This window comes from Hipposideros armiger, unplaced genomic scaffold (assembly GCF_001890085.2).
Source record: "Hipposideros armiger isolate ML-2016 unplaced genomic scaffold, ASM189008v1 scaffold_6, whole genome shotgun sequence".
In the NCBI taxonomy this organism is placed as follows: domain Eukaryota; kingdom Metazoa; phylum Chordata; class Mammalia; order Chiroptera; family Hipposideridae; genus Hipposideros; species Hipposideros armiger.
The window spans coordinates 3,632,014-3,646,490 of NW_017731356.1; the positions used below are offsets into that span (position 1 = coordinate 3,632,014).

Below are 14,477 nucleotides of genomic sequence, written 5' to 3' on the forward strand. Positions count from 1 at the left end.
TATGTCATATGTATCTATATCTATATCTATTCTATATCTATATCTATATGTCTATCTCTATCTCTATATATATGTCTATATATCTATATATTTATCTATAGACTCTTCCAGGTGTTTAAAAATTAGCTTTGCATTAGCATATGCATGACTATAGCTACATCCAATTTTATTCTAGATACTCTGGTCTAGTAATTTGCAGTTACTTTTAATCCATGATGTTGATGGAAGTGAATAAAAGACGCTGCAAGGTTTAGATGGTTTGATATTTTCTCCTATTGGGTTTTGAACTTGAAAGCACTTCCAGGGTGTCAAAATTAGAGTGTCCGCACCGAGCAATCACAACGCCAGGGGTTTGTTTTTTTCCCTGTAGTGCCTTCCTTTGTTTATTTACTTACTTTTTTACCGACCACCTTGAGGTAACCCCTTCCTTTATTGAACTTAGTGGGTGCCTCTCCTATGTTGAGCAGGAGAAAGTAACCAAAATGCACAGACCCTGCCCTTAGGAGAGAGCCGGGCGGATGACCAATGGCGATGTGCTCTGCCGAGGGCTATGCTGACAATTTTCCCAGGGAGCAGAGGATGGGCCGCACCTGGGTGGCAGTGGGGAGAGGTGGCGGTCAGGGCCTGGGATCATGGGATGTCTCCCTGAAAAACTCGTCCCAGAATTGAGACTTGAAGGGCAGATAGAGATTAGCCAGGCAGAGATGCAAGGAGCAGAAAGAACGGTAGTCTGCACAGGAGGGACCAGGCGCAGGGGCCCGGTGGGTGTGGGGAGCATGGGAAGTGGTTGGTGGTCATGGTGAGTGTGGAAGGAGTGAGAGATGGGGCAGCGTGGGCCAGACCCTGGAGAACCTGGGTGCTGGATTAAGGGGTTTTAATTTTATTATCAAATGGTGGGGACTCTGAGAAATAAGACTAGGCTAGTTGCAGAGACAGAGGGTCCCAAGTGTAAGCTGTCCTGGCAGTGTGAGGTCCCTGGCGCTGGGGAGAGTAGGTCCCAGAGTGAGGGGCTCAGCTGGGGCCATGGAGCACGATGTCACAGGAGCAGAGGTTCGTGCGACTATTCGGCACAAAGTGTCATTGCTTAACGTCAGTTCTTAAGTATTTTCCAATGCCATTTTATGGCCGCAACTATATATACAGATGTGTTTAATGGTTATTTAGGATGTGCATTCTCATTAAAGGTCTAAAGTCAATCTCAGTGACGTGCCTTTCAGGGAATGACAGTTTGAGGGCCGAGCAGAGAGCAGTGTTACTTCTGCCAGTAGGTGCCACTAAGAACACGAGGAAAAGGTTTCTGAGGGCCGGGCGCAGTAAATGAGCACAACCCATGTGAAGCCTGCTCACTTCCCCTTGCATTGCTTTCTCTTGCACAATCACAGGATGGTCCAGCAATTCGCTGTGGACTTCGAGAAGAGAATCGAAGGCTCAGGGGACCAAGTCGATACTCTGGAGCTCTCAGGGGGCGCAAAAATCAATCGTATTTTTCACGAACGCTTTCCTTTTGAGATAGTGAAGGTTTGTACCACACATTACGTTTTTCCCCTTTCATTTCCCTTCATTTCCATTTTCTGTGCTACATAACTGTTCATGAAGTGCTGTGTGAGTGGGGCGGGACTAAGATAGTTCTATGAACAAAAGCTGTCAGACTCAGGGAATGAAATTCAGGAGAGAACTGTTTTCTCACCGGTGCTTCTGATTGCATTTAGTGGGATCTAATGACATTTCAGATTACTTCAACAAATATGCATTGGGGTCCTATGGTGCTTCTTAGCTGCCTAATTAATTTAAAACAATTTCTTGAGCACCTACTCTGTGCCCAAGTACTAAGTGCTTATGATCAAGACAGAGACACTGTGTGGTGGGGCAAGACCGAAAATGAAGAGATAGACAAAGTAAGACGTTCTCAAGTGTTGTTACGTAACGTGTGTGTGTGTGTGTGTGTGTGTGTGTGTGTGTGTGTGTGAGGGGGAGGGTTGGGGGAGCCACTTTTGATGGGGTGTTCAGTCAAAGTGTCCCTGAGTAGGGATCCTTGAAAACATGAGCAGAATGGCCTGAAGAGGCCAGCTGGGAGGAGCTGGGGAAGAGGGTCATTGGAGGCAAGCAGGCAGGATGAGGCCAGCTGTAAAGCGAGCATCTGTACGGCAGGTGAAGAGCAGTAGAGGCCGCACAGAGCTGATGAAGGGGACGGGATATGAAGTGAATTGAGAGGAAAGACATGCCCATTTATTCAGGGCTTTCTAGGAGCCCTGCGGTGTTTACATCTAAGGATGGGAAGTCAGAGGAGGGTTTTAAGAAAAGGTGGGATCTAGTGCAAGCTCTGAGCAACAGCAGTTCAAGTCCTGGCCCGAGCTGAGCTGCTGCTGAGCTGCCAACAGGTGGCAGGATGGCTCAGCTTAAAAAAAAAAAAAAGACGGAACCTGATTGGTTGATGATTTTGAAAGAACACTATAGGGCTGGATTGCAGAGGAAGATGAGTCAGGTGAGTTAAATGCAGGGCCAGAGCAGGCACGGAGCCGCTTTCTCTGGGGCCTGAAGCTTATCCAATTTGGGGGCCCCCTTGAAGAGGAATACAAAATCCTAAACGCACAGTGAGGCTCGGGGGCTTGGAAGCGGCTTCTGCAGGAAGAAGCCCTGAAACTTCAATGTCTGTAGCTCATAGTAAAAGTGCCTCAGAAGAGAGGATGGAGAGAAGTGGGTGGGTTTGTGGGTTGGGAAGTAGGGTCAGTAGGGCTTGGGCTGACAGGGGGGTTCAAGAAAGAGAAGCTTCAGGGGGACCCCCAGGGTTTTGGCATGCACCCCTGAACAAATGGTAGTGCCTGTCAGCTGAGGGAAACTGAGGAAAAACTGAGTGTGTGTGAAGGTACGAATCAAGGGTTTCATTTTGGACGTGTTACGGGTTGAAGTGCCCGGGACGGTGCCGCTCGCCTCGTGTCCGGGGCAGATGCTTACATCTTGGTGTGGGAGGCAGATGGGTAAATGAACGTTTCCTTAACGTGTGCCAAGGAAAGTGATAAACCTCAGCATGGGGTGTTGTGGAAACCCAGCCCACAGACGCGAATCCCTGCCTATGCGCCAGGGAGCCGGGCTCCTGAGTGGAGTGTGGAAGGACGGAGAGCTCCTTAAGCAGGAGGTGGGCTGAGGCTGCGCAGGGAGGTGGCTCCCGACAGAAGGGGAGGAACAGTAACGGCTGGACGGTGGGGCCACATGGCGTCGGCGGGGAGCTGAGGAGATTCACTGCCTTGGGGCTCAGTGTGAGGGGAAAATGGACAGACGGCGAGGCCGAAGGGGCCACATCTCAGGGGTCAGGGGCTGACCCGAACATTCTCTCACTACCCTTTCTGCTCTAAGCTCCATGGTGCTTTGATCCTACTTCCAAATGAATTTCAGGGACCTAGAACTCCTGGGAAATGTTTGCACAGCAGTCTGTCCTGTGCTGCACTGGTAAAATGCTATTATTTCCTCTTATAAAGAAAGTGGCCTTGAACTCACATGGTTACAGCGGCCAAGGAGCAAAGATAGCCGTTGTTCCTCCCGGCACAGCTGGACCACTGCTGCACGTCAGGTGACATTCCTGTTTGTGCACTCGTCTGTGAGCATATTTACTACATTCAGCGAGAGAATGAATAATTACAGCTTTCAAATGAATGGCCAGATTTCTGCCCAGAAGGCCTCCTCCATGCACAGTGCTCCTTATTTGGAGTCGAGTTAAAACCTGCTGTACTGACACTAAACTCCCAGAAATCCCCGATGTTCTGTGTTGCCTTGAACTTCATATAAACAGATGTTTTGACCATCTGGGTTAAAGTTGGGAAAGACATGAGTATCCATTTATTAATCACGCAGCCAAAGCATTCTCATTCTTTAATATTCAATAATATTATTGTGCAGCGGAATTAGGTGTCATAGCTGTGTCTCGTTTTCCCTCTGCAGATGGAGTTCAATGAGAAAGAACTGCGAAGAGAAATAAGCTATGCAATCAAAAACATACACGGCATCAGGCAAGTGATTCACGGTTCCCTCGTCTGCAGTTGAAGCTACTAAGAGAAAATGAATGTTTATAAATGCCTCGCGAGGCAGCCTTTTCATCATCTGGAGCCCAGGGCGGGAGGAAGGAGTAGGAAATCCTAGTTTGGGTTCAGTGGTGATTTCCTGTGCTGTCCTACTCGGTATTTTCCAGTTAGAAGAACAAAAGCACGTTTCACTCTCAGCGCGGCTTACGTGATTCCCCCCGTGAGCAAGCCCCGTTCTCCAGAGCCGTGGGTGTCAGGGAGGGAGGCCCGGCATGTAAGCCACGATCACTGACACAGGCAGGACAGGTTGGTTATGGTGGAGCCGTGGGGCAAGGATTCATGAAGGTGGTAACTCTTGAGCTGAGCCTCGCCTGTGTGCAGGACAAGGATGCTTTCAACAGGCGAAGGTGTGTGTGTGTGTGTGCGTGCGCGTGCGCGCGCGCGCACACCTGTGGACGGGGCAGTGCCATGAGGCATGAGAGGGTGGAGAGCGTTGGGGCCCGAGGATAGGAGAGATGGCTTGAAGTGGAACGAGCAATGTGAGCCTAGGCACAGAGATGGGGAAGGGTGGCATGTGCCCACTGGGCAGGGAACCGTGCGTGTGGACTGGGGTTGGGACTGCAGAAGGCCAAGCACGGGGACGAGAGGCCAGGAGTGGGACTTGTGCCTGAATATACCCTGTATAAAGTGGAATTTCCTTGTACTTTCTTTAAAGAAGTATCATAAGAAACAATGAATTTCAAACAGCTATTTTTGGGGGCAGCCAGTTAGCTCAAGTGGTTAGAGCACGTTGCTCTGAACACCAAGGTTGCCAATTCGATTCCCACATAGGCCACTGAGCTGCGCCCTCCACAACTAGATTGAAAGCACCTACTTGACTTGGAGCTGATGGGTCCTGGAAAAATTCACTGTTCCCCAGTAAAGTTTAAAAACAAATACACACACACACACACACACACACACACACACACACACACACACACACGCGCGCGCGTGCGCGCACGCACAGAGCTATTTTTTGAGTTGATGTACAAAAGGCTAAGCAAAATTTAATGGACAGATGTTAAATTGAGGCGTCCTGAAGTCAAGGTCACCCTACTTCAGGGATGTGCTCACATGAAGGAGCCGTCCCCTGTCTACTGGCCACTGTACCTCAGCTTCCGCCACAGGGCTACGTGTTTGGGGAGCAGGGCCTGAGGGGACAAAGCTTGATGGGGAGTGTGCACGTGATGGGTGATTTTCCAAAGGAGTTACGCCATTTGAATTAGCTGTCATTTTAAGGCGGTCCCCTCTATGAGTCTCCAGTAGTACGGGTACATGTGTGTTCACACAGCGAAAAGGAGAAAGCACCTATAACCAAGTCCAGTTTCTCGGACCGTCAGCAGGAGTTCTAAGTTCCCTATTAGTTCTCGTCCCTCTCCCTCCAACCCAGAATGCATTTGGTATAGAAACTGTGTCTTGCTCTTTAACTGGGCAGAACTAGGACATGACTCTCTGAAAACACAGTGGAACCAAATCACAGTTTGGGGTCATCAAGCATTTTCACTTAAGCCAAATACAGTGCCTTTACTTGGCTCTTAAAACTCCTCACCAGATACACTTTTGTTGAACGTAACTGCAAACGCTCAGTAACTCAGGGTCGTAGATTTCTGATTTATGTGCACACCAGCAGGAGAGAGGCTGGCTGTTAGTGTTATGCTGGAGTTAATTTGCCTGTAAGATGATAAAAAGTACACAGTGTCCCGAGCATGACATACTAATGGTGTGATTATTTATGCCCTTAAATACACTTCTGAAAAGTGTTGTTCCCAGCTGGTTCTGTGGGGCATCTGAGTAATGGAAGCCATCTTGGCCCACGAGGTACCCGCTGGTCCCTCTTTGTTCTGCCAATGCTGAGCAAGGGAGGGGGCCAGTCAGCCCTTGAGGGACACGCAAAGATAAAGGCAACAACGACCCTTCTCCCAGTGCAGTGATGGGACTAAAACACGTGCCCAGACCCCTGCAATGAAAATGGGGTGTTGGGGTTCAGAGAGGGAAGACCGTGTCAGTGGCCGGACTAGAGAAGGCACGCGGTCGGAAGTGGCTCCTTTGATCTGAGCTTTGAAGCACAGGCAGGATTTGGACAGGCTGACGTTGTGAGGAGGCTGCAGCGAACATCACCGATGAAGGCAGGGACCTAAGCTATTACTGTGAGTGTTTTTGCGGAAAGGCAAGGGTCCAGTGTGGCCGAAACATAGGCCGCATAAAAGGAAGGAGAAAAACATGAAAGGGAGCTTAGGCTCTGACAGGGAAAATTTTAACGTTAGACTAAAGGGTGTGGGTTTTTTCTGTATGTGAGGCAGAGCGCTTACAATGTGGTGTGATCGCTACAGTTAGAAACAGAGGGAAGCCAAACGTGCTCAGTAAGCGGTAAGAAGGGACGCAGAGCAGAATAAAGCTGGTGTCAGGGAAGTAAGTGGCAAAGAAATTTCCCAGAAGGATCAGAAAGGAGTGTTGCAGGAAGGGCAGTTAATCAGGTCAGATGTGAAAAGCGGACAGAGGAGGGTCTGGGAACGGGGAAGGTCAAGTGCCAGTGCCTGGAGCCTGTGGGTCTTTGGGTATCGCTCAGGGCTCAGGGCCCCCTCTTATGGCAGCTTTTCTCCATTGGCCTTCTGTTTAGATGTGAGTAAACATGTTTCACTATTTATGAAACGCACACAAACACACACGTGTCTGGTTTCCCGAGTTCCCGCACAGTATGAGAAAAGCATCATTACAATACCAGTTTGAATTAAGTCTAGCCAGAGGAAAAGGATACTTGCTATTCTGCTTATTGTTTGTTACTTTTGTAAAGTCACCATTTGGGCATCGTGGGTTTCAAGCTCGTCCACTTATCTGCCTTCTTTTCCTGCCAGCTCGCCAGGACCTCAGCCCGGGACCCCCTGAGCTCACTATCATACAGTTCTCCTGTAGGTTGTATAGTCCACCCACACTGCTATGTCAGCATTCAAAAATGAGGATCACTCCCTACTCCACGAAAGATAAGAGAGGATTGCTTTGGGAATACAGTAAAACCTTGGATTGCGAGTAATGTGGTTTGCGAGTGTTCCACAAGACGAGCAAACATTTCTAATATATTTTCATGTGGTAAATGAGCGATGTCTTGCAATATGAGTAGTTTGTTTCCAGAACAAATTATGCTCGCAAACCAAGGTATAACTGTATTTAGAAAGGAATGTAAATTTAGGACACCATTTCTATTGTGACATTCCTTTTTATTGCTGTGAAACTGTGAGATGAGACAAATTACAGTTAAATGTTAGTTAAAGGCCACGTTACACACTATGAAAGCATTTTGGGGACTATTTTTGGATGATGTTAGTCATCTATAGAATAGAATTTATTATGGAATATTAGTACTAAAGATATTATTACAAATGATACTGTGGATAGAGTAAATCACTGTGTCACTTTTAAACTTGGATAGTACATGCTTTAAATGACATGTCAATGAAAACGTCTTCAAAAGAGTACTGGATATTACTCAATTAAAAAAAATCTAACATGCTGCTTTCTTTTTAAATTCAGGACAGGGTTGTTTACCCCAGACATGGCTTTTGAAGCGATAGTCAAAAAACAAATTGTAAAGCTGAAAGGGCCTTCCTTGAAGAGCGTAGATCTGGTAATACAAGAATTAATCAATACCGTCAAGAAGTGTACCAAAAAGGTAAGTTGGAATTATTTTACTTTCCCACAAGTATCTGGTTTACCCATCTTTTCCACCCCCCTGCCTGTCTCTTTCCCCAACCCCTCACTTTGTCATGGAAGGTGGGGTGTTGACTCAAGGGCAGGTGTTGTGAAAAGTACTGAGTGCGAATTGCTTTCGTGAAAGATGGGCATATTACCTATCACCACATTCCAAACGCTTAAGCCAGAAAGATTACGTTTTAGTCAGCTAATTTTCTCCTTGTTGTCTTAAACAGGGAAACGTCACTTTAGAACCAATAGGCAAATGCCCTACACTGGTTTTTCCTGTGGTGCACGGATGGGGGTCATTGTCAGGGGAAGGAAATCATTGCTATTGTGTATATCAGTAAGGAAGCTATTCTAAATTTTAAATGAATTCCACTTGAACCTGGCACATTCTGGGAAGGGGCAGCCTGGTGTGGTAGTTAAGAGCTCAGCCTCTGAGGCCCAGTTACCTAGATGCCAATCCTGGCTCTGTTCCTTACTTGCTGTGTGACCTTGAGCACCATGCTCAATCCCTAGAGTTTTGTTAATTTCTCTTGAAATGGGGCTGATAATGGTAATAATAATACCGCCTTCGTGGGGATTAAACAAGAGGATGTCTGAAGCCCATGGGTCCCTTAACACGTTGATTACCCACAGTAATTGCTCAGTAAATGATTGCTAATCTATAAGCGGCTGTGACTACCTTATCATGCCTACAGAATCTAAGGTATAGAGTGATGGGGGTGGGGGTGGGGAGACTTCCGAATCTGGGGCCTCCTCCCTGAGGAACTTGGCAGAGTCGTGCTAGAATCCATCCATCCCATAAGGATGTGAGAGGGGTACCTGGTACTGGAAAACGTAAGGGAATTAGTGATGATGTTTAGGGTAGGGTAGGCCTAGTCCCAGGACAGTTAGCACCAGTACATAGATTGTTTCTTGACAGTATAGATACTCCTGGTTTTGTTACCTTTCCCTTTCTGTATGGTTACTATGAGCAACCTCTAAAAATCCAGTGGGAAGCAAGAGACAGAATGAAAGAGACAGAGGATGGGAACAAGAATGAATATTGGTCCCCAATAACCTGGAAGAACAACTCAGATGAAGAAAAGATGTAAGTGGTAAAAGAGGAATGAAGTAAGCCGAATTCCTAGATGTCCAAGCTGGAAGTCAAGGGGTTACGTGGAACCAGCTTGGGGAGCTTCGGACCCCGTCTCTAGGCCTCCTACTGATATTACACCTGATTCCTTAAAGTCCTACTTAATCTCCCCCAAAATAGTAAAATCCATAGAAGTTAAGAGGCAAGGACAGGGTAAAGGATGCACAAGGGAAGGAAAAAACCCAACATGTCAGCTGTCCATTGGGAAACACGAAGCCAGTTCTTAAATAATACTTCACCTCCCCCATCCTCGCCTGCACCTCTAACTGCATTCAGCCTTGTCGCCTGTCCAGTTAAAGCTCTCTTAACTGGCCTCCTCGTGAGGGATGCAGAGACCTAACCGTTCCAGCTGCCCTCAGCACCCCCATGTCTTCAGCCAAGGACCCTGCTGTGGGCAGCCGGCATACTCCTGCTCCCAGTAGTTAAGCTGTCTTCTTCCCAAGGGCCAGCTGTGTTGAGTTTGTCCTCAAACCTTTTCACCCAGTTGTAGTTCTTATTTTACTTAAACAGTTTAGACGAAGAGTAAATACACTGACCAACTGCAGAACAGACTTCGAGTTTTGTTTCTAGAAAAACAGCTTTGGAAAGACGGTCAGGACTGGCTACGAAAGCTTTGCCCTTGCCTGGGTGCGGGCCGGACTATGCTATAAGAATGTGGGGGGTGCTGTGAAAATCTAGATGGGCTCTGCATTTAGGTGACTTCCCAGTGTCTTCAGGTTCTCCCTCCACTTGAAAGCGAGCGAAGCTGGGAATCGTGGCTGAAGGATGTGGTTTATGTAAGACAGAGAAGATGCATAACTCCAGTCAGCAGGTCCATATGCAGAAAGCAGGCCTTGGTCATACATCAAAAGACCGGCTCATGTGTGCACATTTTAAGTTATATAAAGTGTCTGTGGTATGTATAAATCTTTTTTAAAATTGTTTGTATCATTTCCCATTGCATCCAACTTACCGGAAAACCAGCATTCGGTCCTGATGGGATGAGACAGCTTGTTCCCAGACACTTTGCCTTGTAGTCTCTGCTCTCCACCCGTCGAGCCACTCTTTCCATTATGCTCTCTGGATCCGCGGTGGTTGTGTATCTGTACTATCTTCTCAATACATTTTTTAGTTTGCCTTCAATAAAACCCAGCTTTCTCCCTCCGATTGCTGCTGACTCTGCCACTCTCTTCACTGAAGAATAGTTACGGGCGCAAACCCCAAGACTAAGCGCCTAGCCCAGGCGTGACATCTGCCGGCTTCTCCGCTCGCGGCTTCCCTTTCCTGTAAAAAGCCTTCCGTGAGGGTCCTGTGGCCTCTGTTTTCTTCCATCCCACCTGTCTCCTGATCTTATTTATCTTCTTTCCTGACCGTCGTGCCAGCCTGTGTCCTGTCAGGAGAGGAGCCACGGAGCAGTTGGACCGTAACAAAGTGTTAACCATGGCCGGGGGTGAGCGTGTGAGGGGGTGGCCCGCAAGAAGCCACGAGAGCTGCTGAGTGTGGGGACAGTGGCTCTAGGGAAGGAGTCGAGGGGCTGCCCTTCGGGGGGCACCGAGGGAAGAGGACCTCTGCTCACCGAATGGTAGAAAAGCTGTTCTCGTGCTGTGCTGGCAGAACTTGCTGGAAATTTGCCCCCTGAAGCGTGTCTGAAGGGAAGAGCCATCCATGGGGAGCTGTCTCACTGGAGGCCCTCCGCTACAAAGCCGCTCGGGGTGGGGGCGGCGCCGCTGGGGGCTGTGGCTGCGCGAGCCCGCCCTCCGAGCTCGCCTTTTCCTCTCGCCGCGTCCCTCCAGGGCCGGCACCTCTCCACCCCGTGCCAGCCAGCAAAGGCAAGGGGCCCAGAATGACTTTCACAGAGAGGCAAGCAGGCTGACTATGTGGAGCTGACAGGCCATAAACTGACCGCCCGCCCAACTGGGCCTTTCACTAACTTCAGTTCTGCCTGGATTAACTTCAGGATTAACTGAAGCCCCACGGCTGGGCAGAGGTCCCGTTTGTCTGCATGTCCCTCTCCCCCAGGCTGCTGAGGAGCTCGGAGGGGACTGTCCCTCTGCGTGAACTGGGGCCGCCCTCCATCCGCAGCCCCCACTCGTTAGGGGGGCACTTCCGGTGTTGCAGCACCTAAACTTTTTTTTTTTAAAGATTTTATTGGGGAATTGGAGGATGGGAACAGCGCTGGGGAATTGGGGGAAGGGGAACAGACAAGTTGCTGTCGTTTTGTTCTTCAGTCTAGTTGTGGAGGACGTTGCTTCACTGGCCCAAGTTGGCACCATCATTGCGCTCTTCCCGGGCGAGGCAGATCAGTCGCCGGCTTCTGGACGGCCGCTCACTGTGGCTGCTGGCCACTCACTGCGGCTGTTGGCTACACACGGTAGCCCATGGCAACCCACTGCCACAGGGGCTGCAGCCTACGCCGTCGCCGGCGACTCAGGGCAGCCCAGCTCCAGGTTGAGCTGTTGTTCAGCATCTTAGCTGTAGAGGGCAGTGTCACTGGCCCTCATATGTGGGATCCGAACCGGGGCCCTCTGGCAGCCCAAGCCAGTTCTTAACCATCACGCCACTCGGCCGGCCCAGCACCTAAACTTTTAACACTCTCTTTAAGCCGCTTTGTTCATCCCGTTCATCCTTACTCTCAGTAATGATTTCACAGAGAAAATAGGGACCACAAATGGGGGCATCAGTTTCCCTTCTTCTAACCCCCAAACTGTCCGTACCCCCAGCCTTGCCCCTCCTGCCTGTCTCAGCTGAGGTGCGGTACCCACGACTGGGGCTGGGCGCCTGCCTGTACTCTCACCTCCTTTGGGAACTTACTGTTTTGATTCTTCTATTTCCTGGATCATCATCTTCTCCATCACATTAAAAAAAAACAATCAGCGTATGCATGTATTTATGCCTCCCCCGACTTGAAAGCAGTAACCGCAATAACAACACCTGTCTGCTGCCCTGGGTCTCTGCTTTTCTTCATGGCCAGCCTTGTTGGGAAGAGAAAGTAGCCGATGCTCGGTCTCCTTAGTTCCTCATCTCCAGTTAATTCCTGCACCCTGTGAAATTTGGATCCCCCACTGCCTGCCATGCTACTGAAATCATTCTGGCCAAGGTCAGCCGGAGACCTGACGGCCGCCCTTATTCCTGCCGCTGGACTCTGCTCTTGTCCATGGGTTCACGCCCATCTCTCTCCTCGTCTCCTTCAAGAGCTTGGCCACCTTTGCCTGCCTCTAAACCCTGGAGTCCTGCAGAGTTTGCTCCTCGTTTTCTTCCCTCGCTGCCCTTTCTCCCAAAGCTCAACTGTCACTTAAAATAGCCTCGACTCCCAAATCTGTACCTTGAGCTCGAGCTCTTGTACTAAAACTGCCTATTCTGCAGTCTACTGCCAACTACTCTCTTTTCTTACTGAATTAAACTAATGGAGTTTAATTAAACTAACTTAAGCTAAACTAAATCAGTTCCTCACTGATCTTTCTACCTCCGGTCTGGTCACCCTCACATTTATCCCCCTCCCAGCTGTCTCAGTGGCCTGCACAAAACTCAGACACCTATTTTGCCTATTGCCTCAAAATTTTTCAATGGCTCCTCATATCTTGAAGCTCGAATCGTTTACGGTTGTGTTTAGTTTCACCATTGGATCTCTGAATACTTCTCCAGCTACACCTAGTGTTCCTGTCTGCTTGCTTCAGCCATTCTCAGTGACTTGCACTATCCTCAAAGATTTTTCATGCCTGTGACATTTGTACATGTGACTGTCTTTGTTTAAATTGAGTCCTTTCCCCACCCGTCTTCACCGGCCATCTCCTCTCATTTTTAAAGATGCAGTTCAATTGTCATCTTTCCTCCCAAAGGCCTCTGTGAGTCCTCCCCTGGTCTCCAGCCTCAGCCCCTTCTCAGGGCCTCCATCGCACCCTGTGCTTACTTCATCATCGCTTTTATGATACTGCACTTTGATTTGTTTGTAATTTAATTGGGTAAGTGGATGCCTCCTCTTGCTGTTTATAAACTCCTTTTAAAAAAGAGCTGTGTCTTTTATCCCTGGCACCCAACAGAATGACTTAGCGCTACATAAGAGGCCTCTATAAATACTTATTAACAATTTAGATATTCCAAAGTCACCCTGATGCTAAAGAAGACCATTCTTGGTTTTATAAGAATATTTTAGTCATTCCTTTTTCCTTTTAAAATGGTAACGTTTTCTTTCAAATATCCTTTCCCTTAGTTCTCATTTTGATATCCTTGATTTATGGTCTTATTATCTCTACCTTCAAGTCCTTTTACTTTAAAACTGGTGTAATTAAAATTTTTTGCAAAGCAAAATCATTCAAATTAAAGTTGAGTATGGCGGAACTTTATTACTTGACTCCTTTTGAACAGGAACCATAGATAAGGTGACCATATAATTTATCATCCAGCGCAGGACAGTTTTGAAATTGAAAGGAGGAATTATTAATACTTTCACTGAAATAATAGGAGTGAACCATGATTGCCCCAGGCAATCTAAAATGTATAGCTACTCTAGCCTTGTTGCGAATATATGTATATACATATATTAATTGTGTATATTTATATACATAACTTACAATAATTTTCTTCATCTATAATTCCTTGAATGCCTTAGGTGTAAAAACCTTTCATTTTTTCCCTTAAGCCATGTAAACAAACACTGGGATGTATGTGTGTTCAAATAACAAAGCACAAAGCCTGTCTTCCAACCTGGGGATGCGTTTCCTCTGGGATATTTTCTCGCTGTTGTCTCGAGGGCACTGGAGGACAAGACAGGCACTTGGAGCTTTCTGAGCTACCTGGCTCCACTCCAGGGACATCTCGACGTCGGAATTTTTCTGGTGGGCATCAGCTTCCAGGACTTTGCTTTGCCTCTTCTCCTCCAGTGCATCATGGCGGGGGCCCGAGGTCCTTTTCAGGAAGCTCTGAGCGGAACATCCTGTTTTTTTAAACCACAGTTTAGCAACTGTGCCATTTATTGGCCTGTAGGGAAACCACAGGCTTGGATCACCATCACACCAGTTAATTGATTTTTTTTTTCTCCCTTTGCTAAGAGAAAAGAAAAAAAAAGCTTTGCAAGGAAATGCAAAAGATACCTTAGTTGGCTCTTGGAAATATAGGGAGAGATTTTTCATTAAAAAGCGCTGTTAGAAGAAATGCTGGGTTTTGTGGTGAGTAAGGTAAGCGAATGTCTGACCCTGAATACACGTAACTCAACAAGTGAACCCCAAGTCTGTTCTCGATCTCCCTCCTTTTCTTCTCTGAACGCCTCGCACTCCCCCCGCCCGGCCACTCCAGCTACACTGGGCTCCTTGTTGCCTCTACAGTTCTAGGAGCCATGATGGCAGGCCGTTCACTTCTCCTTCCCAATGTCGGGAAGATATCTGCACGGACCACACTCCCTGCTCCTCTCAGGCCTCCGTTCCAGTGCCGCCTAATCAGGGTCTTTCTTGGACTTCCCCATTTGCAGTTGCACATGCGTGTGCATACACACTTCGTTCTTCATCCGCTTACCAAACTTTGTGTTTCTTGGTGGCACACATGAGCATGTGAACTCGACTGCGTGTGTCTTTTGTTGTTGTTCTGTAAAGGCACCCTCGAGACTGTAAGCTCCGTGAGAGGAGGGG

General features: G+C 48.0%; 1 protein-coding gene across 7 annotated transcripts in view; it reads left to right on the forward strand.

The window, feature by feature from the left end:
* Positions 1-14,477, forward strand: part of DNM3 (dynamin 3) — a 425,435-nt gene that overhangs the window by 137,933 nt on the left and 273,025 nt on the right. For all 7 annotated transcript variants that reach the window (XM_019647999.1, XM_019648023.1, XM_019648033.1 and 4 more), the window contains exons 8-10: positions 1,383-1,518; positions 3,934-4,001; positions 7,581-7,719. In XM_019647999.1, coding sequence (XP_019503544.1) covers positions 1,383-1,518; positions 3,934-4,001; positions 7,581-7,719 — 343 coding nt within the window. The remainder of the gene's footprint in view (positions 1-1,382; positions 1,519-3,933; positions 4,002-7,580; positions 7,720-14,477) is intronic.